At 33.2% G+C, this 23872-nt stretch overlaps 2 protein-coding genes across 5 annotated transcripts; both read right to left on the minus strand.

Moving 5' to 3' along the window:
- Positions 1-11745: 11745 nt before the first annotated feature.
- Positions 11746-15771, minus strand: LOC109858148. Of its 2 annotated transcripts, none has more exons than XM_020435131.1 (6): positions 15688-15771; positions 14717-14965; positions 14322-14629; positions 13900-14152; positions 13103-13452; positions 11746-13008 (listed from the first exon to the last, which is right to left on the minus strand). In XM_020435131.1, the coding sequence occupies exons 2-6, from the start codon at positions 14866-14868 to the stop codon at positions 12704-12706; spliced, it is 1368 nt and encodes a 455-aa protein (XP_020290720.1). In that variant the 5' UTR covers positions 14869-14965; positions 15688-15771; the 3' UTR covers positions 11746-12703. The 2 variants fall into 2 exon arrangements, with proteins under 2 accessions (XP_020290720.1, XP_020290721.1); XM_020435132.1 differs by having other exon boundaries at positions 11801-13008; positions 13900-14149.
- On the minus strand, positions 15684-16783 carry LOC109858149 (homeobox protein not2-like). 3 transcript variants are annotated; one of them, XR_002250586.1, is made up of 3 exons: positions 16338-16403; positions 16190-16255; positions 15925-16015 (listed from the first exon to the last, which is right to left on the minus strand). XR_002250586.1 is itself a non-coding variant. In XM_020435133.1 (2 exons), the coding sequence occupies exons 1-2, from the start codon at positions 16781-16783 to the stop codon at positions 15684-15686; spliced, it is 456 nt and encodes a 151-aa protein (XP_020290722.1). The 3 variants fall into 3 exon arrangements, 1 of the variants encoding a protein (XP_020290722.1); XM_020435133.1 differs by lacking the exons at positions 16190-16255; positions 16338-16403 and adding an exon at positions 16660-16783 and having other exon boundaries at positions 15684-16015; XR_002250587.1 differs by lacking the exon at positions 16190-16255 and having other exon boundaries at positions 15952-16015; positions 16286-16391.
- Positions 16784-23872: the final 7089 nt, after the last annotated feature.

The following is a 23872-nucleotide window of genomic DNA, read 5'->3' on the forward strand; positions in this document are numbered from 1 at the left end:
TTATATTTATATTTATATTTATATATTTATCTATACTAAATATTGCGTACTAAAAATTATTCGCTTCTATTATTAAATGAAATTGTTAAAGTAATAAAAAAAGCGAGAAGAAAGGAAATTTCAACAAAAATCTAAATTTTAAGTAAGTTAGAACTTATTACCAAGCACAAAATTAATAACAATTGTATCAAATGCAGAAAAAGCCTATTAAATATCACTGCCGAAATAGAAATCCTTTCTTCTCCTTTTCCAACTGTGATACTTGCAAAAATATTTTTTGATAAATTATAACACACAACAAAAGTTTACGTTTTGATTTTAGGACTAAAACTAGAGAGTAGCGCAGTTACGTGTTACAATTAAAAATCGTGACATACATGTCAGAGATTGATAGAAATTTATTAACATTATGGCAGATTAAGGCAGAAACTCTTAGAATAGATGTTATTAATTTTTAATGTTTTTTTTTTGTTTTTTGGAAAACTAGTTGTAAATATAACAAAAAAAGTTAATCTATATTTTGTTTTTAACTTATTAGATGAAAACTCTTTTCTTTTTAACTGCACTGTAATTGAACTCACAATATGTTTTATTTTATACTTGTATCTAAGTTAAAAGATTAATTATTGAGTGTAAATTAAATTTTAATTAAAAGAGAGAGATTATTTTTATAAAATTTTACACAACATTGTTATTTTTTTTTCTGTTTCTCTCTCTCTTTTTCTCTCATCTCTACGATCAGTTTATGCATTCCACTTTATCCATCAAAATAAACATAGTCACTATTTGTAATGTGTCGGAATTTCAAAATAAATGTAATCAATATAATTAGGAGTTCTGATATCATTGTGTTCAACTTAATTACGTGATGTCGTGATTTAACGAAGGATAAAAACAATACACGTGTTCAATGCGGTTTACAATGTGCGTTAGCTGCCGTCTTTAATCATCGTATATTTAGAATCACATATAATATATGACAAGTTTCTATCTCTTTGACAAAAAAGAAACAAAACAAAAGGAAAATTGTATCATAAGCGAACAAATGTATATTTAGCGCAATTTAAAGAGAGTAAACCATCATACGACGCTCTCGTTACATGTATATATATTCTCGGTTGACCACACATCGGAATCCGCGGCATTGAAATAAAATTATGTATCCCAAACAAGTGCCAATTTGTAAATACAATATTGACTCACTGATAAAGAAAACTGAGTGATGAATATGAAAGTTCGATATTATATATTATATTTGTTATTTGTACACACACATAGAGAGAAAGAGAGAAAGAGAGTAACTTTCACACATTAGTTATGAATCTAATTGTACTCATATATTATATTGCTTTCCATTTATATTTTTTAATGTTTTTATGTAATAATTTGTTTTCGACATTTTTTTATGCTATATGTATAGATTTTATTTTATGATTATATATATATATATATATATATATATATATATATATATATATATATATATATATATATATATGTGTGTGTGTGTGTGTGTGTATATACATATACATATACATATACATATACATATACATATAAATACATATATAAGGTGCAAGCGCGCGCGAAATGATGGTAATACATAAATCTGAGAAGGAGATAATTCTTTGTAAAATAAATCGACAAAATAAAGATCGGTAAATATGGTTCTGTTACACTTTTATAAAAAAATGTATTTTCTATGTGATCAAAATAATATTTATTTTGAGTAATATTATATAACTACGTAATATATCAAATACAATTTTTCAATTTTTAAAATTAATGTTTTTGAAATCACAAATACAAACAAATTTTATTCCGCGTTACTTATTTTTCACAAAAAATTGTCTCTTTCGCGTCCCTTTTGTACCTATAAAGGTCTTACGTATAAATGCCTTTATTTTATTAGATTTTGGTTTACTCAATATTTTCTGTTAGATGTTTTACGTTTCGAGTTTTATGGAGTTTGATTGCTGTATATTAGTTAAAATACTATTGTTTAAGTTAATGTACAATTGAATCTCAAACATAATAACTTCAGTAAAAAATGAGCAATTTAAAATCTAAGATAGTTTGTCTTTATATCGTCATTTCGGTCGCACTGCATATTTTTTAGTTTATGATGTATAAGCTTATATAGAATGTGAGTATTACTGCGAATATTCCGAAGTACAAACGTACTAATACAGAATAGACATATATGTTATTTTTTATTTTACATGTTTATATTTTAGTGCCATTAGTTTATATAACGAGTAATAGCATGTAGTAATGAAGAATGCATGATGGCAAGAGCGCATATTTCTCTATCAATACAATATGCTTGCGATTATGTGAGAAGGGAAGTCGAGACACACATATACATATATATATAATCACATATGAAGCGAAAAAGCAAGTCTTCCCAGAAAATATTTACAATTAGTGCAGTAGATCAGTAAAAAGAGAAAAGATTAACAGCATTTCTTCCTCTACCACAAGGAAACAAATAATAACATTAATTAAAATAATAATTATAATAACGCAATGAAAAACAAAAACTCAAATTGAGTCAATTTAACACAGTCTCAACAAACAGAATATAGCAGATTTATAACACATTCATATATTTCGAATTTAACTGTCAACAAGGCTACAGAACATACGTTACTTCAATATGTTATATACTGTGTTCTGTATTTGTTTAGACAATTCCTGGCTGGCTGTACATTTGTCTAAAAGAGACAGACACCCTCAATCCACATATTTTGCCACGTAGAAATTCTTAAATTGTCTTATGACAGACAAAATATTTTTGTTTTGTAACAAGTTTAGTACAACATTTTTCCGATGAGTAGTCAATGCGAGAAATACGACACATACACACAATGAAGATCGTTAGGCGAATCCGATTAAATCGGATATTATATAATCTGTCAACGATAAATTGTGTCGATTATCGTTGTCAGGATTACAACGTACAGGTTTGCGAGTCGTCGTCCAAACCGAACGGCAATGAACCAATAAGTAGTATCTTTGTTTTTGTTGATGGAACTCTGCAGTAGAATAATATACTCATATCTAAGAAACAACGTTAAGTAACATTCTTCACAATTTAATACTATTTGATTAACACGTACTATCTTTTTCTGTGTGTTTTATTGACGTTTTATTGACGTACTCAGCTACAAAAAGAAAATAACGCTTGAATAGCAAATATCATGTTAGGCATTAACTGTGTTCTTGTTAAAATAAGAAGCAAATTGAATCTAGTTATAAGTAAACTTCGTCCGTACGATGCAGAGATGCAAAACAATGTAAGAAAAATATACAATATTTTCAATCGAGCTATATTTACAATTTTATTTGATATTGTATAATTTTTATGACATCCTATTTCTTTTCATTTAGATTAGCTTGTTTTATACTAATACAAATTACACAAAAGTATCGTCACGATGTTCATTGTTTTGCACTGTGTGATACTCTTATAGCTGCAATTTTAATCCGACATCGCATTTTGCTTATGCAAATATCTAAATCGACTCACTTTTGTACTCGCTAATACAAAAGAGACTCGGTTTTCTGTAATATTTTAATCAATTTTCCATCCTTTGTGAATGAAAAGAAATACATGTATTTATGATACTTAACATATGGTACACACACACAATATTTTTTTATTTGATTTTTCTTATTAATGACAGACACAAATTGTATCAATTGTTTCATAGCACCATATTGTCTCCCTGTTCGGTTATTATTGGTAGCACTTAACAATCTCCAGTATACATAACGCGAATGTATAGATTCTTAATTCTGCCAGTAATAACCGAGCAGAGGACTAGTATATGTATTATATGCAGAGTGTCTCACAACAAAATCGCAAAAAAAAAAAAAAAAAAAAAAAAAAAAAAAAAAAAAACTAAAATTATGATAACTCTTACAAATAAGTTTATTTGCCATCTCTTCGATATGTGTGCAATGAAATATGTTTCACGGGATTAAGGATCTTCGTAGTTTCGAAATATACAAATACTCAGCAATCAGTGCTTCTTTCTTCGTCAAGAAGATCGGAGAGCTTGAATTTAAGGACCTATGAAGGACTATATACAAAATGTACACGTGCTTTTGTAATTATACTATCTACATTTTTGCGTGTTCTCTCTCGTAATTAAATATCGATTTTTGTGATGACGATGATTCTTAATCCGAGTTACTATAACAAAAAAATCACTGTATAACATGTAGTCCGTGCACTTTCTCTGTATGTGAATTTGTTGTTGCAAGCAGTATTCTGTGTTTCATATTTGTGTTATCACATTATGATCAAGTATGATTCCTCTCCAATTATAATACGAATTTCTGTATTATACAAAACTACGTGAGACGCGTCTCAATGTTTATCATTATCGATTGTTTCTGCTGCGTTTTTGTAAAGCGCTTCGCGGCATATAAAATATGTAATACTCGACCAACAGAAAAAAGAATGTCTTAGGAGAAAAATCCATCGTAGTTAGAAATTCAAAATTATACCAACAAGAGTGTTTCGGAGAGAATAAATCTAGTCTTTTGTAAACAATAAATACAAAATACTGTATATTTTGAGAGTTATGTGCTAGAAGCGTCTCCGATGCGTAGATAGAGGACAATATTATAATATTGTGTCATATTTTACTCTAATTGAAAGTAATGGAATTACACACGCAATGTGAGAAGTTAGTGCATATTTTTAATAAATGGATTGCAAAATTCCATCTATCCATTACATATTCGCGTTTTTTTTTCATATACATACTGCAGTGAAACAATTTTCATTTTATGCAATAAAACATGAGCATTCTATTTTAAAATATTATTCTGAGATGGTAAGTTTATCTTTGTTCTATAAGTTTATAAAATTAAATTCTTTTTCTCTCAAGTTTGATGTTCAAAGAGTTCAGATAATGTTTAATTTGAGCCTGGTGAAAATACATCTACTTAACTATGCAAAAAGTACCTATTTTCTACAACTACTTGACAACTTTCTACAAACTTTTAGACGATTTGGGATGTAATTGCATTTTTTTGTAAATAGTTGTTTACAAATTATAAAAAATACAAAAAAGTAGGCACAATTACAAAAAACTACGTTGAAAAAGCATTAAATCGAGATAAATTACGTTAAATCAATTATTTTTATATGTTTATATATAAGAACGATCAAATAAGTTTTTATTCATCTTTTTTTTTTAGAAACTTATTAAAAATATGATGAAATTATCAAAATCGTAGATATATGAACGGCTCCAAGTTATAAATAATAATAATAATCAGATAAAAAATAGGCTGATTGGAGTCCAATTGGTTGTTAATGTGTTGAAAGAAAATTTATTATAAATAAATAAATTGATTGATGGCTGTCCAGTTTTTGGACCATCAACCACTTCACATTAGATAACATGTAACGTTTTACACTTTCCGTTAACATCAATTTATAATTACTAATTCTACTATATCCATTGAGAAAGACTAACCACAGTCGAAACGTTTGTGTAAATTTATTTATTTATAATAAATTCCCTTTCAACACATTAACAACCGTGTTTAGACTCCAATCTCAGCTTATTTTTTATCTGATTATTATTATTAAAAATATGATATTTGAGTACATTTTAATGTACCGCTTATTTTTTAAGTATTTCTTTTTAAGTTTATTTATTGTGTATGACAAACATATGCACTTCTCGTGGGCGTAAATGTATAAAATTTAACAAAGTAGATTATTGTCACCAGGGAATAAATAAAAATAAATATACCTCCAATAAATTTTCTGTTGTAGAATATTGCTTTTTATTTAAAATAGTCAATTGATGAACACCTAGAAATTATTACACACGACTGGTTCAAGTTCTATATAATAGACCGTTCTTTAAAAAAAAAGTTACTTATAGCATTGTGAATCCAAATCTTTCAAGACGTCACCCTGTTTGTGCAAATAAAATACTTGGCGCAAAACACTACCACGTCTCTTAATTGGAGGCATCGTCTACAGAAGAACAGAAGCGAAAATTCACATTTCCACTGACTTGGTATAAATTAAAAAGCAAACTTATATATTAAATATTGATAATTACGAAATTCATATCTTCTGGTTATTTTGTGTTATCATTGTACAATATATAACTTGCTTTGCTACGGTAAAATTATGAGTCTTTATTAATTAAGACTTTAATCAACGTGCTTTGACTTCTGGTAAACTCATATAACGAAAGATTAAACACTGGAATCCTATTTCCGATTTAATCCTTTTTAGTAGAAGCTTATACGCAAAAAGATAAAGGCATTAGGACTTCAAAGCGCTTCTTAATTAGCAACGTGTGGATACAATAGTATCAAAGATCTATACGTCCCTTATCAAATGAACTTCTTTTAACCCTTTTCTATATTTACATGTACTTTTATATACATTTCTTCAGCAAACGAACAATTTATTAACATCGTTTAAGTTTTTGAAAAAGTATACACTACATATTTAAAATATATTTTTATATAAAATGTATAAAATTTATATAAACTTGCTATATAAAATTTACATAAAATTTATATAAAATTTACTTATATAAAAAGAAAACTGAAGAGAATCTCCTTTCCGCTGTTAGAAAGATGTGTCAACAATTTTATTTATTTCTTACTTAAATTTTATATTAAATGCAAAGGCACTTAAAAGAATTTAGCATACACTTACAACAATATGTTTGTACGAATGTTAATGAAAACCAGAAACGCATTCTCACCAATATTACTCTGTAAATTAAACACGCCGCGCTCTCACATACTAGACGCCAACCGTGAAATTACTCAACACTGATAGGGTCGAAAGAAAAGTGCGTAGGTAATATTATTTGACCCCATAAAGTTGGGTCGCATATGACATCGGTAAATACCGCTCGGTCGTACATCCCCGTCCGCTCTAATCTGTCTAATCTGTCCCAAAATGAAATAGTTGCGATTCTTTCGGTGGCACCCTTCGGATGCAAGAAACGATACACGTTAGTGGGAGAAAACACTTGACCCAACTAGGAAGGGTGGAGTGGTTTAACAACGGGGAGATTATATTCAGGGGTAAAGTGACTATCGGAGATACGATCACAGACGTGTCTCTAAATAGTTCAGTGTTTCGATCTCGACTCTTTGAAGATCAACTTTTTCACAAGCGCTTTAATTATATTCAATATTTGAATAAGACATAATAAATGGCATATTTCTTTACAAAAATTTATCACTAGTAGTGGCTAAGATAAATATTATTAATGTTTATTTTGATCATATTCTTTCTAGTAAGAAATTTTTGTAAGGGAATATAGTTTTACTTAATTACCTAGTATCTTATAATACTTATTTGATTATATCAGTAATAAATTTCTGTAAGCAATAGAATTCAAATAAATATCACGGACTATGTTAACTGCTTCTATAAAATCTTTCTCTACCGGTGAACATGTCAAGTTAGATTATTATCAGATTATGTGGCATATGTACATACAACAACGCTAGGCAAATATGTCACAAGATACAAGTCGCACAGCTTCCCTCTTTTCGTTATTTTGACTTGTCTACGCATCTCTCCCACGTTCTTCTGGTTATCCAAGCGGAACGAGAACGACGGTAGAAAATGACAGAGAAAAAAGGATGAGAAAGAAAGGGTGCTGACTTTTATTACCTCGTCTCTGATGTTATGAATATGACCTGTACGCAGCCCCTCGGGCGTACATTCCCCTCCCTTCGTCGTTCATCCTGCATAGCGTTTTTTACGGCATGTATATTCGTGGTCATGATTAGTGACGTACGACGGAACCCCTGTTTAGCCACATACCAAGCACAGCCCCAAATCTGTTACAAGTATTTTTATATGGATAATATACACACACATATATGTGTATATATATGATACATTTATTTCGTAAATATAAAACTTGACTTTTTTTTAATTTTATTTTAGAATTTTACAATTGGGATTTTACAATTTGTTGTAAATCCATTTATATCCGCTTGGTCACAAATGGCCACATATTCGTTAAATGTTATCATTTTTTAAAAACATTTCGATGAAACGTTTTAATTTTTCCGAGCTGCACAAACTTCAACACAAGCACCACTCAGCTACGTGAATAAAAGCGTTTATCGTTTTATCGTGTTTTGATATTTTTTAATCGAAACGCAAATTATACTCATAAATTTAAATAATTTTGACGTAGATTTTTGTACAGACAATTATTTAAGAACTTTTTAGTCAGTGTTGTTATCTATATTATAAATTATAATAACATATCATTCAGCAATTTATTACATAAAGTATTGTTTATAACTTACTGAAAGTTTCAAATTTTCAAATATCTACGACTACTAATGTAAGCTATAATATTATATGTACTGCAATATTGCAAAATGAATTAGTTTATTTCCAACTGATTAATTAATTATAATGAAAAATTTATATTTAAAAATTTGCAAAAGCAATATTTATATTTACAAGAAGTTGATATGCTTGAATAAAAAATAGCTAATAAGTTGATCACGTTCAAAGTTTATGCGTTAGTATCTGCGGAAATATATTTTTTACAATCAAATAATTTTTTGCGACAGCTAGATGTTCCTAAAATATTTCATTGCTTCTCTTTCTCTCTCATTCTCATCTTAATAACGCGAACATTGCTCATGCTAGTGGCCAATGCAACGCATCTAGGAAAAATATTGCAATCAGTTGCGATTCTCAGCGTAATAAATTATACTCAAACGCTCGTTGTTCGCAACATTAATTGGATACTGAAACGTTACGAACGTTCGAGATTTCTGTAAACCTTTACCTATTTTGCAAGACGCTTTTGTTCTCGTCAATTATATTTACTTTACACAAGTTAGCAAAGACAGAATTTTTAATTCATCGACGGTAATTAAAAGTTTGTTTACTTGATGTTCACACTAAAGTTGCATGTACTAATTGTTAGAAATGTCGTTGTTAACAATAAAATATTTGTTTATATGTATTAAATTATTAAATGACTAATTCTCATGCACTACACAAAGAGAATACGTCATATTACTATTGTTTATTTCAATGTTTAAAGTTACATTTATACATGTAAATTGCAGATTCCACAGATTGCGTATTTGATATCAATCTAACGGTGGGATAAAGTGAAGATAGCGTGTTTCCAGAAGCATAGGAATGCTCTTTGATCTTGCTTAGGAACTTGTATTACGATTGTTGTAATATTGTATAAAATTTCAATATTTTTCATTATGGCAACGTTACATTATTGCTACACGCAATATATTTTTGTACAAATTTGTTGCTAACAAAAGTAGCTTTTTCTTTTATAAAACTGTTCTAAAATATTATATATAAGTATATAAAATAAAGATAAAATACAAGAAAGACCATATTTATAAGAAGAGAGACAGGTGCAAAAGTATGAAAATTGGTGGATCTTATATAAATGGCAAAACGATGCTGGATATATATTCACGTACACATTACACTGACGATTTTAATATCAACGAATGATAAACAAAGTGGTATCTAACGAAGTGGATAGAGGCGCGCGCCGTAATAAAATTTGCGTTGCGCTTCGTCGTGACCGAGTCGGGGAAACACCACGAGCGGTTTCCTCCGATTTCAATTACCCCGAGTGACTGGTGTATATGGATGCCCGTTTGAGTAAAAACGCGGAAGGTTGAGGGAAACGTCGAGAGTCGCTTTGCAATACCAATTTGTCATTCGGCCACCCGGGATATTGAAATCTCTTGGCCATATTTCTGAATGTCTTGAAATATACTTTGGCAATATTGCGTTTTTATAATCTTTAAGAAATGTGTAACAAATGTTTTATATAATTCTATATGTTATATATAATTCTATATATATTTTGTTGCTTAACATATTTGTTTTACGTGACGTGCGTGTGTGTGATATTAAAATATAAAAAATTCTCGAAAAATTCTTTACGTTTTTATTACACATAAAAAAGCACATATTGACACAGTTCGTTCTGTAATATATTAATGTTTTATTTCATCTATTGCTGTTGCGTTAAAGAAAGATATTGCAACATCAAATCATTACAGATAATATTTTTTTACATATATGTGGCTTATTTGTTTTGCATGTTCGAAAAAAAGAGATAGTCGATTCTCGGTGTGTTACGTATAATTCTCAATCTTCTTCAAGAATTTTACGTAACTACTTAAAGACAAGCAATGTAATTCGGTCGTTACGCCAAAGTGCTCATGCGTTTATATGAATCTCGTCCGTCAAAGAAGAGGATTCACGATTAAAACTGCGGTTAATCCCATCCACCCTTCTCCCTCCATTCTCTCTTGCAACAACCGCTCTTTACCGTTTTGCGCTTGTTTTATTTCACTAAAAGCCCAACCGCGAGTGAAGGACGTAGAATGAATAACACAGAAAAGGAAGCTACGATACAAAGAGTAACAAATAAATAGAGGGATAGTAAACGGCCAGGAAGAGAAAACTCGGTAGAGAAGAAATATGAAGAAAGAGAAGAGGTGCACAAGTAGGAGACTGAAAGGATGATGTGAAAAAGATGGTTTAATCATTTGTCTGCACTTTACTTACATAGATCTGGTGTGTGTGTGTGTGTAAGTGTATATAAAAATAATTTGGTAATTCACAAGAATACAGAAATAATATTGTAAATTAAAAAAATTGTACGTATAGTGATTGAGACAGAAAGATACACATACATATATATAGTGCGATAAAAGCAGATAGCGAATAGATAAAAGCAGAAGGCGAATAGATAGACGGACAGAGAGGAGGTGGTTAACGAGATAGGACGATAGAGAGAGAAGGAGCGAGTTTACTAGGGGATAGGGTGAGACCCCACAAAGGCAGTGGGGCTCTTTTGATTCGCGAGCTAATTGGAATGCCGTGGATGCCAACGACGATGGAGCAGGGGTTGGAATACCCCCCCACCGACGAGACTCTTGCTGTAACCGAGAGATAGGCGGAGCTTACATCTCATCGTGCAGAGTTGTAGCGCGAGATATCGAAGCTCATCTCGCCTTCGTTCTTCCCTTTCACCTCGTGACGATTTCGATCTCGTAGCCTTTATCTACGCATGAGCTTCTTTGTACGACGCGATTCACCGGTTTTCAGGAATTTTGGAAATTATTTATTCACGCGCGCGCACGTGCACACACAGAGAAAACTGTACGGAGAAAACAAAAATTACGGAAAATAGAAAATATAATAATTGTATAATTTTTACGTTTGTGATTGAGGTTCTACTTTTTTAATTTTTTGATAGCTTATTTTTCTAGATAGATTATACATTTATATGTACACGTTTGATATGTTGTTCCAAAGAATGCAAAATCATAAAGAGCAATAATAGTCGTGCTAACTGTTTTTGGATAAATGCTTGTGATATAAAAATGGTGTATTACATGTTGATTGATATCTTTTCTCTATATCTTTGTAACAGCAAAGTATACATGACTGCGCATCAAGGCCTTTTTGTGATGCTTTGACATGGGTCGTATGCTAATTTATCATTGCGACAATGAGGCTTTCACCTAACGAGCGAATATTAGTTACTAACCGTCAGCCGTGTTAAATTTTCAGAAGAATTGCACACGAGGAGGCAGTTCACATGTGAATTAAAATAACTTTTCACAAGTTTTTAAAGCGACAATATGTGCGTGTACGGTATTGCAGATACGAAAAACAAACTCTCGGAGTTACGGTAAATTATATACTACGGGCATTGATTTAGGTACGGATGTTGAATTTAAGAACTCCAACAGAGACCATTTATATTCAATGTACAGATTAAGAGCTTTATTCTCCGTTTAACATGTACACGTACGTCTATAGTTTTTATAATTAAATTATATAATAATATCACGTATTTACAATTGAGAGATTTGGAGCTCCAGTGCCAAAAGATGTAAAAGTGATGTTCATTTTTATATCTCTTTAGAGAATTACATGTGGAAAAGAGGAAATGTTAAATCGCTTCTGTATCGGTTTTTTTTTTTTAACGGTTGATTGTTTTGACTTGTATGTACAGTGTGAAACTAAATGTTTTTTGATTTTATGGCATAATTTTCTTATCACGTTACACACAAAGTACATCTACACGATTCGAAAGACAGTTACAAAAATATATATTGCACAACTGGTGAAAAGAAAATTGCATAATGTAGAGATAGAAATATATTAGTGTAGATCGCATCTGTGTGATTGTAGCAAGGTGCAATGACATCTTCTATCTATTGTATAATTTGTTTTTTGCAATATCTTTGTTTCTTTAGATCTTTCTTCAAGGGCTTTGTGTGTTTGTGTGCGTGTATCTGTGTCTTTTAGAATATATCACTACAATTTAATAAAAGATCGAGTCTTGTAAAGATGCAGTGTTAATATTTTAGAAGTTTCCTTTGCTTGTATTTTGTCTCTCGTAAAAAAACGCAGTAAGCTATACTTACATTCTCTTCAATTAACGATGAGACATTATATGTATATATATAGATATTATTTAACATACACAGGTTACTTCTAAACATTATTCAAAGAGTTAATTTCTGAAAGTCGTTATTTTCTTACATTTTATAGAAAATAAAGATTTTGTCGAGAAGAACAATGTAATGTGTCTGTAAGACACCGACTTGTTTTTATCATTTTCCACGCAAACTTATAAAATTTGAAAAAAAATATTTAAAGATCATAACGAGCGGACGTTCTGGTTGAGTGTCTGATCCTGTCACGTGAACTATTTAGAGTATCTTTGGTACATTTCGATGGAATTCGCGCGTATTCATGCGATAATTCGTTCATTGCGTGTTTTCCCTCTAATGTTTCACGTATTGGTGTATTAGTAGCATCCCTGGAACGTCGCAATTTCATCGAGTGCGGAACCGATGACGGAATCTCGCATGTCAAATGTCTCGTGTTTTCTACAACGTGATGTTTTGGCTTGCAATATCCGCACAACGGTTGGTCAAGAATCTCGGCGTCGTTTCCTGAAAAGAACCGAATAATTTAATCAATCATGTTTAATGTACAACATATGTCATATGTACACTTTTAATAAAACAAAACTTTTCGTTTTCTCACCGAAATATTCTTTAGCCGGAAAAATGGGACTGTCCTGAAATTTGTATTTGTTCGTTTGCAAAGGTGGCAATTTCCTAATTGAGATATTACCGCAACGGCTGCACTTTCTTCTGTCGACAAATTCTGCTTCGATGAAGGACTTGATTTCCGGTCTTGGTCGCGGTCGACGATTCAGCTGGGTCGGCGAGATTGTTGTGTTGTATCGATCGTTCGAACTTCTCTGCGGAATCCAATTTTGAGGATAGCGCGTTGACGATCTGCGTGGAGGATTTTTCGATGCCTGAACTGTGTACAGATCTTCGTCCGACAATACTTCGTAGATGTCATGATCAGGTATATTGCTGTAGTATCTAATCACACAGGTACTTGGTGGAAATTTGATGTATAATGATTATATATAATTAAAGAGGATATCAAAAGCATAATACAGATAATTTATCATAGAGTTTAATTACGCATTAATGTACGCGTCCATACCTCTAACTTGATTCATTCTACTTTGTTTGATGATATATAATCGATTGGTCCAAAGTTCTTTATTAGCTTCAAATGGACAGAGTGTTACGCTTAAACTGGCATAAATTGAGATCTAGTCGGAAACTAAATTACACACACGAAGCAAAAATAGAAATAAGAAAATAAAATTATTTTCAATCTATTGTGTAAGTAAGAAATGACAAAGAATCCTCTTTTTCTGTAGTTTTCTTTTCGCTAAGAAAGTTAAACATTGTTTCTTGTTAAACTGAAGATGTTGTGAAAGAACAATTTTCTATGCAGAAAAAAACATTGTTACGAACCTTGTCGCTAGAGGACGAGCTTGATACAGTTGTGGTGAGTGTTGAGAATAACGAATTCTGTGCGGATCTTGCTGGTTAATCGCACGCAATCGTTGCTGCGCTCGTAGCAATGCGTCTTTTTTGGCTGCACTTTGTTCTTGCATCATGTGTGTTTCGGCAGGTGCATCGGACTCTTCGTCTATCTCGTCGTCCACTTCCTGTTCATCATACTCCTTATCGAGACACTCGCTTATCCTATCTCGATTGTTTTCTGCTAAGTTGAGCAGATATTTCATTTTTATCAACTAAATGCGGAGTTGGTATTTAACATTTTCCGTTTGAACATAAAAACATTTATCCGCTTTAAATTGTTATTTATCCGTTTTTGTTTTATTTTCTAAGTATATTAGAGAAATCGGATCTATGAATTTTTTATTCTGTACCTTCCCTCTCTTCGACATCATTTTCTAAATTATCTTCTGTGAAATTTCCTAGTTCTTCGTCCGTATATCCTACGTTGTTATCCTCCTCCTGTTCGGTTTTACACCGATCTTTGTTTGTAACGCTGTAATCTTTACTTCTACCAGTTTTCATAGTAGCTTCTTGATATTGCTGTAGCGTTTTCGTGTGAAGAGCTGACAAATATTTCGGATGAATCGGATACAGATGATGAGATTTAGGAGTCTTGTAAGAATTTGTGGAGGAATAGTAGCTCGCCGTTGGTTCTGTCATAGAATTCGGATGACTTCGTCTAGAAATCAGGCAATTGCTGTTTTAATAAGTTTTTGTCACGGATAATATGTTTGCTGTTGACATTGCCATTTTTATCAAGCGTTACCTGCTGTTTTTATCATTGACATCTTGATTGTTTCTCTGAGTATATTTCCAATATGCGTCAAGCGGAACTCTAACATCAACGGGTGGTTTTGTAGAACGAATAGATTTATGTGGCAAAGTATATTTTATCTTGTTTATTTCAGGTTGTTCCATTTTGTTTATTAAATAATTTAGGTGGGTAATTAGATGGCGTCAAAAGCAGAGTTAAATCTTGTCCAACATCGAATTTTCATCATCTTCATAAAATTCCCTTAATATTTAATACATTTCTATTTACATTGCTTTTATCTTTGGCACAAGTTTTCTTATTATTATTTACCAACATATCAGTTATCGTTTCTTTGACACATTCAAATTTGACTCAAGTATGTTTTGCACTTTTTACGACAGCAATTTGCTCGTCGTAAATATCATTCGTAAAAATGCGATATATTTTATTAAACACGTCGCTTTTTTTCACAACTTTTGAGTGTATATATATATATATATATGGCGTGCGTGTGTGAGAAAGAGATTAAAAACAATTATTTAATAAATAGAAAAAAATTTACAATCAAGTCAACGTTAGTTGCCGCGTTATTTTTTTTGTCACAATTTGCAGTATATGTACAATTTTTTCAAATAATATTTGAATCTCACGCTATAACATTAAGATCCGGCAAGACAATTAGCCAGAGGAAAGAGTGGGTACAGAAAAATGCGATGTGCTCGAGAAGCTTTGTGAGAGCAATTATCGGAAACAATATTTCCTCAAGAAATCGACAACTGTGCACGTTTAAAGTCTCTTCTCGATTCCTTAGTGTGATGAAAGAAACAAAATAGTATGTGCTTATATATATACATATGTATATATATATATATATATATATATATATATATATATATATATATACACATATATATAAAGAAAGGAGGTGAAGGTTACAATGAGAAAACGAGAAGAAATGCATTCGTTACAGATTCCTGTTTCACCATTTATCAGTTTCGTTGCTGTCTTCGTGTTCTAATGAGGAATTCAACGTGCGCTGAAACTCGTGCACTCTCTGTGTCTGTTGCTCGTGGTGAAGCTTTCGCCACTTGATGCGGCGATTCTGGAACCAGACCTTGACTTGGGCCTCGGTTAGTCGCAACGCGTGAGCAAGGTACAATCTTTCAGGACCCACCATGTATTGCTGACGTGCGAACTCACCCTCGAGACGTTCTAATTGTTCAGCCGTAAAAATTGTTCGCACTCTCTTTACCTTCCCGCCCCCACTGGAACCGGAACTCGAACTACCGTTCTTCGTTAAGCCTTCTTGTCCTACAGAGATAAAAGATAAGAGACAAGTGTGAAGAATCAAATACAATTCGAAAAACCGTTCGATCACAATCCACGCCGAAAAAAATTGAATGATAACTAAATCCAGACACATAAAGTTTTTAACAACATAAAATAATGTAGAAATTTAACGAGTTAACAAAATTATTAACACACCTGCGTGATAGGTTAAATTTTCTGTTAAATCGCGTATCCCGAGATAAGTTAAATGTGATAATAAATCTATAACAGAAAATTAATTTTTGTACACACACATATGATACCTCGCGAGTATAGAAACTTAAAAGCTTCTGAATGTCATTACTTCAACATAAACAATTTGGATACTTTTGACATTTATAGTCGACAAAAAACTAAAATTTGACTGAAAGTCAAAGTCTGAAGTCGGTTGTAGGTCTCATTCGTAATCGCAACTAGTTCACACAGTATGTTGGAGCATTTCTATTGTTTTTATACGCTTAATCAAGTAGCATTAAAAATACATATAAATAAAAAAAGTATATATACATATATATATATAATAATGATTAAAAATAATATTTAAAAAAATACAATTTCTTCATTGTAAGTCATTGAGAAAGATGGATAACGATTAATCGAATTCTGAATAAAAAAACCATAAATACCTTGATGTTTCCTGTACTGTTGCTGTTGACTGCGCTTTTCTCGTTGATTATTTCTCAGACCCAGAATCGCGTCGATAGTAAAGGACTTGGCTTGCTGCTGCTGCTGCTGTTGAGAATGCTGCATGTGTGTAATCGAATGCGGATGCGACATTTGCGTCGTTAAGTTTTGCGCGGACAATTCCGTGCCTAACAGATGCGATCGTCTCACACGTTCCAAAGCTATGGCCTCGAGATCGGAATTTCTCGGCTGCACTTGCAGATTTCTGAATTCTTTGTGCTCAAGCACGCCGGAATTTTCGAGCAGACCGTTGCCGCCGCGCAGTCTCTCGAGGGCTAGACTGCTGATGTGACCGTCTCTCATTCTGTCCAGCGAGAAATTGAACTCCTTCATGCGATCAGCGAGACCGTAATTCTTGAGCAGGCTGAAATCCTTCATTTCCTTTTCCATCACAAAATTCAGATCCTTGCTGTATCTATCGAGAGAGGATAACGACGCGTGAGGACTCTTTTGTTTTGTTTCGCGTAAATTAAACAGCATGTTCTTGGCCGCGGAAGTTTTTAATCTGCAAAGCGTCGACGAGGCGTCCGCCGATTCCTCGCTCTCGTTCGATCTGTCCAACGAATAGTTCAGCTCGCTTAAATTGTTAGTGGAATAACTGAAATCTTTCGTTTTGTTTAACGTTATGGCGAGATTTCTCGCCGGGCTTTCGCACGGAAACTCGTTGAATCGAAAGGAAGCGGCTCTGCCGCCACTTTCAAGACTGTGATGAAGATCCTTCGATTCCGTATCGTCTTTGGTCTTGTCGATAGATAAATTCAGTTCCTTGATGCGCTCGTAATTTTGAAAAGCTCTCAACTGAGATTCCGAGTGATTGCTGTCGCTAATGCAGTCCAAATCCTCGGTCGCTAATCTACCCGACGGATCATTCGTCTCCATTGTGCGATTCTTCGATGCTGTGATACGCGTTTGTATACGCGATCTCTCGTTGCTCGTTGCACCCTAATATTGCGGACAGTGTTGTTTAGACATTCGACCGTCGAGAACTCAGATAGCTTGTCGTTGACATTATACTGTCATCATATTGTAAATAGTATAAAGTGAGTTTGTTGTTTCTTGTTGGAAAAAAAAAAAAAAAAAAACAGTCTATAATTCTCGGTGAGAAGAATCGCAATCTTCAAGTTTTCTTCAGATTTTCTTTCTTCTGCAATATTGTATTCGCACCATTTAATCACAGTCTTATCTTTGCAAAGAAAGAAAAAAGATATAAACAGCAATTGGTTAAGTAAATTCAAGGAGTTCTTCCTCACAATAGTCAAAACTGGTGTTCATCACTGTATTCGAATTTCCTGCAGAGAACGGCAATACTTTTCACAATAATTATATTCACACCGAAGAATCGAAAGTTGTTTTGTTTTACATCACCACAACATTTTTAACTGCTATTTCCCGCGTAACTATTATTCTGTTACAAGAAATTTGCGCACTGTCACAAGTTTCGAAAATCTTGAAAGCAGGTTCACTGAATAACAACAGGTGTATTATATGTATATCTCGAATAATTTAAATTAAACAATGAACAAATGAAAAAAGCGAAGAAGAAACGTAGAAGAAAACGGAGCGGTATCGGAAGACCGAATCACGAGGGCGCTTCTGAGGAGGTGAAGTCGAATCGGGTTGGCGCTTCGGAGTATCCAAGGATAATGATGTCAAGCACGAAGATCACCGCTATCGGATAGGGTTGGCCAACGAGACCAAGGATATCTAGCTAATGATCCCGTACGTGACGAGGGGGGTATTCACCCGCCACCCGCTCGTACAACCCCACTTGCCCTACCATCTCCCGTAACAATCAGTTGACCGTTACGTATCACCTCCGCAACCCCCAAATGGACCGCAGGATATCCCCCTCATACGGTCAATATTTTTTCATTCGGCGGGAGAAGGCTGGGGCGCGCGTCGCTGGCGAATTCTGGTTGGCCGAGTCCTGCCATCACTCCGTTTCCGGGACACGCCTACCGCGAACACCATGGGGGTTATTTGCGGGGAGTCTGTTACTTTTTTCTACCGTCTATCTCGAGCTACCCAGCCAGCATCCACCACGGATCGCAAGCCCGTTCTTCCTCTCGTCGTTATTCCGCGTACTCTCTCCTACCTCGCGGGGGTATCCATTAATAAGCTCTCGCCTGGACCGTAGACGCGTAGCTTACTTCTCAAGATGCTCATGCAGACACCACCACGCTTCTCGGAGAGCGAAGATGAGCGCGTGCGTGGGCGTATGTATAGTCGGCGGCGCCTTGCTTCGGCGGCCGCTCGTCTCACCGATGTCATCCGCGTCTCAGACCTTTCAGTAATTAGGTTCTAATGATGATGAGGAGTTTAATTTTGTTCAGATGATCTTTCTTACTTCGTCTCGAATTGAGATAGTCTTCAACACCGAAAAGTTCATGTACTATGGATTATCGGGAGGAATTCCACGCAATTTATCTTGCGAAATTTCGCACCAACTCGAAAAATTCTTCAGCCAATTACATGTATAGACGGCAATATTGCAATAAGAATATAAACTATAATTATGAGAGTACTCAAGTAAAATGAGGAAAAGATTTTAAAATACTTTTTAATATTTATTCTCGCGCAAGAGTAATATTTTTTAAATAAACAAATAGTGAAAAAATAAGGTGCCATGTTTCTACATTTTTATTCTAAATAAGTAGTTTTGAATATATCATTTAAATATATATGTACAGTTTTTGTTACAACATCGAATTACGATTGACATGGTTGCAACAAACGGTGAGCGTCATTATTAGCATATTCTAAAGACGTCGAGGTAAATAGGTCTTCACCTTAATTGCCTCATGCCAAAAACTGAAACTTCATCCACAATCCCCTCATTAGACGTTGACGGGCATGCGGGAATTTCAGTACCTTGGAAAACCTCTAAGGAGGTTACTCTCAAGGTTAAGAACTTAATTACGTTAAAGTATTTTACATCAACATGTTGATTTTCTGCGCACACAGTCTTATAATTTCTATACTAGGACGATGTGCTTCTCAAATAAAATTAATGTAATTCTTTTTTTTCCGCAACTAAAAAAAACTTAAGTGTACATTATGATATCATCATGTCATTAATAAATTTACACATACAGCTTTCACCAATTAATAACCGCATGCATTAATAACACTTGATAAAAGTTTTGCGCTAGAAAAGCCATTATGAAGTTAAAATTAAGCCATAAATTCCAAATTTACTTCAGCTATGCTCTAACTATTTTAGAAACCAGTTTGTAATTACATTGTAATATATCTTAAGCATAAAAACTTTGCTACAAAAAAAGTTTATTTTAAATCGAAGTAAAATATTTTTGATTGAAAATGAAACACTTATAATCTTTCTGATAAAAGAGGGAAAGTAGAAGCAGAATCGGATAAAATTAGTAACACATGTATAAATTAAATAGCGGACCAACCAGCGATGTAGGAATCTAAAAGAATTTTTATTGAAGCTCAATACTTACCCTCTTGAACGTCGTCCAAATGACTTGCGACTCACCCTTATTACGGCCTGAAATTTATCACGGAAATTTCGTAGAGTATTTTACTCGGATAATTGCTCCGCTTTATAAGGCGCCACCCTTACGAGCCAATATATAAGGCAACGGCGACTCGGCGGGACTTCAATTCGCCTTAACAAACTGGGTTCGATATGTGCAAAGATATAGGATAAAAACACTCGAATAAGCAAATTTAATCGCGCGTTGATGATTTATTGAATCCGTAAAGTTTTTTCTTATATCGCAGATTTTTTTATGAAATAAAGATTTTTAAACATCACTGAATGCAAAATATTTCTTAACTTGTCACGCGAAAATAATGAAAATAAACACGTAAAACATTCTAACATTGTTTCACAAATAACGTGTAAATAATTGCATTTTTTTTCGTTATTCATGAACAAAATCACGTATATCTGAATACAATGATAGATTAGAATTGACTCTCGTAAAGTTCTCGCGTTATTCGTATCAGTCATTAACTGGTTTAAATCTATCAACTACGAAAATTCAATGGTTCTATATTCGCGATAACCACCAGTCGCGACATGAAGGATCATTAACTACTAACTAAATATCAATTTCGACGGTAAATAGTAACCGTACTATCTATTGTTACCAAATTGAATCTGTATCGGGAATGATCTATGGCTTAATCATGCGCTCGTTCCGTTACATACGCTTGAGCGTAAAATTCTCGAACGCATAGTCCTATACGCAATTCCCCGCTTTCCTCCTTCCATCCCGAACAGCCCAGGAACGTAGGTATTGCGATCGACACATACAAAGCAGCTTCTCCCTTCCTGGCTCTATAGTATTCCGCTGCCTTACAACCGGCGCTACTATCCTCTACAATCCCCCTTTACCACCCTGATTCCCCTTGCCACCTTGTCCACCTTCTCCACCCTCTCCTCCTCTTCCTCTTCCTCCTTCTCTTCTTCCTCTTCCTTCTCCTCGTTCTCCTCTTCTAGCTTTCATTCCACATGCGATATTAAAGCCAAGGCAATTAGCGGTGGGGGTTGTTACGAGGGATGGCGAGGGAGTGCGACAGTTTCAGTCGGGTTTCGCAGTCATCCACCTGGTGGGGCTGTCTCGGATATGATTGGCTGTCAGCGGGGGTTAATCCCTAGAACCGGCCACACCCCGACATGTCTCAATCCACCCCCGTGAATCCAACCGGCTGAGCTTTCTGCCCGGAATCCGTCGAAAACGAGGGTGAAAACGCGAGCGGTAAGGATATACCGGATGCTTTTGACGCGCGGGATGGGTCGAGCTTCTTAAACGTGAAGGAGATACTTTCGGTCAGAGATGATAGCGTCATCAGACAAGAAAGGTAGTAAGCGCGTGTGCTTTGTTTTAATAATGTAGTAGTTATGGTTTCATTACGCGAATCAAAAGTATGCGTTATTTTACGAGGAACTGCTTAAATGACGATGAGATAATTGTTCCTTAGAACAAATGATATGTGATATTTTCCCCGAAGCAACGGTGTATGATATAATAAATCAGTAATTAGGCACATTTGCGTATTTGCAAAATGTGAATATAGTTCACGGTTTGTTTCGAGAATAAAACTTTTATTAAATATCTTATGTTATATACAGACTCAAGCAAAGTACAGACTTCTTTATCATTATTGTAGCGTATTAAACGTAAAAGTTTTTAATTGAAGTATTGCGGCGTTTTAAATACAATGAAATTATTGTGGTGTAGCTATTTTCATAACTCGCTAAACTCAGTATGTAATAAGCAGCGCTACAACGTAATTTAGACAGAAACCGAGCAAAGTTCTCAACTTTCCTTCTACTCTAAAAAAGGATCGTAATAAAAATCCTGTACTAAAAAAAGAAAAAGAGAAAGAAAGAGAGAGCGAGAAAGAAAGAGAAGAGAGAGAGAGAGAGAGAAAGAGAGAGAGAGAAAGCTGTCATCTACCACTGTACGTAGTCTCTTTTGAATATATATTCTATCTTGAATATATATATATTAAATATAATAACTTTGAGTTAAAGGAGATCGTGACATATAACACAAATGCAGCAGATAATAAAAGAAAACGTCTTGTCTTTTAAATAAGTGTTTTTATCATTAAATATTTTGTTAATAATATTGTACTATAGATATTTATTCAACGTTTATTAATATTATTATCTTTTAAAAAATTAAGATTTTATCTGTCTAATTATAATAAAGTAAATTATATACTTACGTGTTATATGAACAGAAACGCCATAAGCAATATTTCTATTCTAATGTTGCTAAAACTTTGACTTAAAATTATTCACTTTGCCTGCAATTGTGCTGTCCGCAATTGTTGTGTTTATATTTTTTTCTTTTTCAACCAAGAGTCGTAATTAATATGCGCACTAACGTGCACTTTACTGGCAATTACGTTTCCACACCTGTAGATTTTATTTTCTTGCATAACGACATGATGCTTTGACGTTGTCAGTAATCATACTTTTGCGCGAAACGCGAGATCGTTTTTCCACAGTTTTGCGTACTTTAACGTGTTAAAACAATAAGATTGAAAAACGTTTACAGTCACGCATTTTATTCTTTGTGAAAGTTCAGATTTTGTCATATTCGTCAAATGCTTTCCTCGTGGTGGTTTTGGAAACGCACCGAAAATGAAGATAAACATCGCAATGAAAGACTTCAGGACATACCGAAGAAGTCAATTCGTGCACTGCTGCATTTGTCCAGCATCGAGTAAGTGCTATTTTCAAATATCTTGACGATTCCCACTTTTAATTGCAAAAATTAGAAAAATAGTTGCGACTTTTTTTATATTGTATATGTTATTATTAGATGCAAATGTTGGTGAATAAATCAATAATATTTTATCTCAATTATCTCTGCTAAAAAAGTATAGACTAATTCGTAACATATATATACATATATATATATTTATATAACACTTGTATATATTGATATGTATACTTAAAGTTACTTTTTTATTGCACATCACGTACGAGAGAGTCGACTTATAGCTTTATAAGATCAAGTAAGGTTAATTAAATTTCTCCGTAAGAACGATATACGAAGTTGCCTGTATATATACTTACGGTTTTCTGTACATAATTAATATTCACGTTCCCTGAACTACTTGTAAACATATTAACAACTAACCGGCTTTTATATAAAAATAGAGATTTATTTTATAGATATATTTTATATATTATATATTTATATATTATATATAATATGTATATTTTACTATAAAATAATTCTGTGTGTATATATATATATATACACAGGAAACAGATATGAACAAATGCAAAATCAAAGTGATAATAGAAACTCAAAAATATACATTACCGGAAACCACAATATCGTCAATGGTTTTTATCTTACTTCAACGGATATTGCATGGGATTCCCAAGAATATATTTTAATCACAATTGCGGTAAAGCCAGAGATATGGTTTTTAGATATAAGCTAAGATTAGAAACAAACATTTTTTTAAAATTCAGTTTAATAATAAAGATCTTTTTACTTACTTGATAAAAGAAATAATTTGTTAACATCTAATAAAAGAAAGTTATTAGTAGTCATACGTCCCCTCTTTTAGAATACGCGAGTATAATCAGTTGGCATTCCCAGTGAGAGTGGGTACTTGGTGGCACGAGAATAAACTGCTCAGTATTACTTTTTC

Source organism: Pseudomyrmex gracilis, unplaced genomic scaffold (assembly GCF_002006095.1).
Source record: "Pseudomyrmex gracilis isolate BER0280 unplaced genomic scaffold, ASM200609v1 scaffold_190, whole genome shotgun sequence".
Lineage (NCBI taxonomy): Eukaryota > Metazoa > Arthropoda > Insecta > Hymenoptera > Formicidae > Pseudomyrmex > Pseudomyrmex gracilis.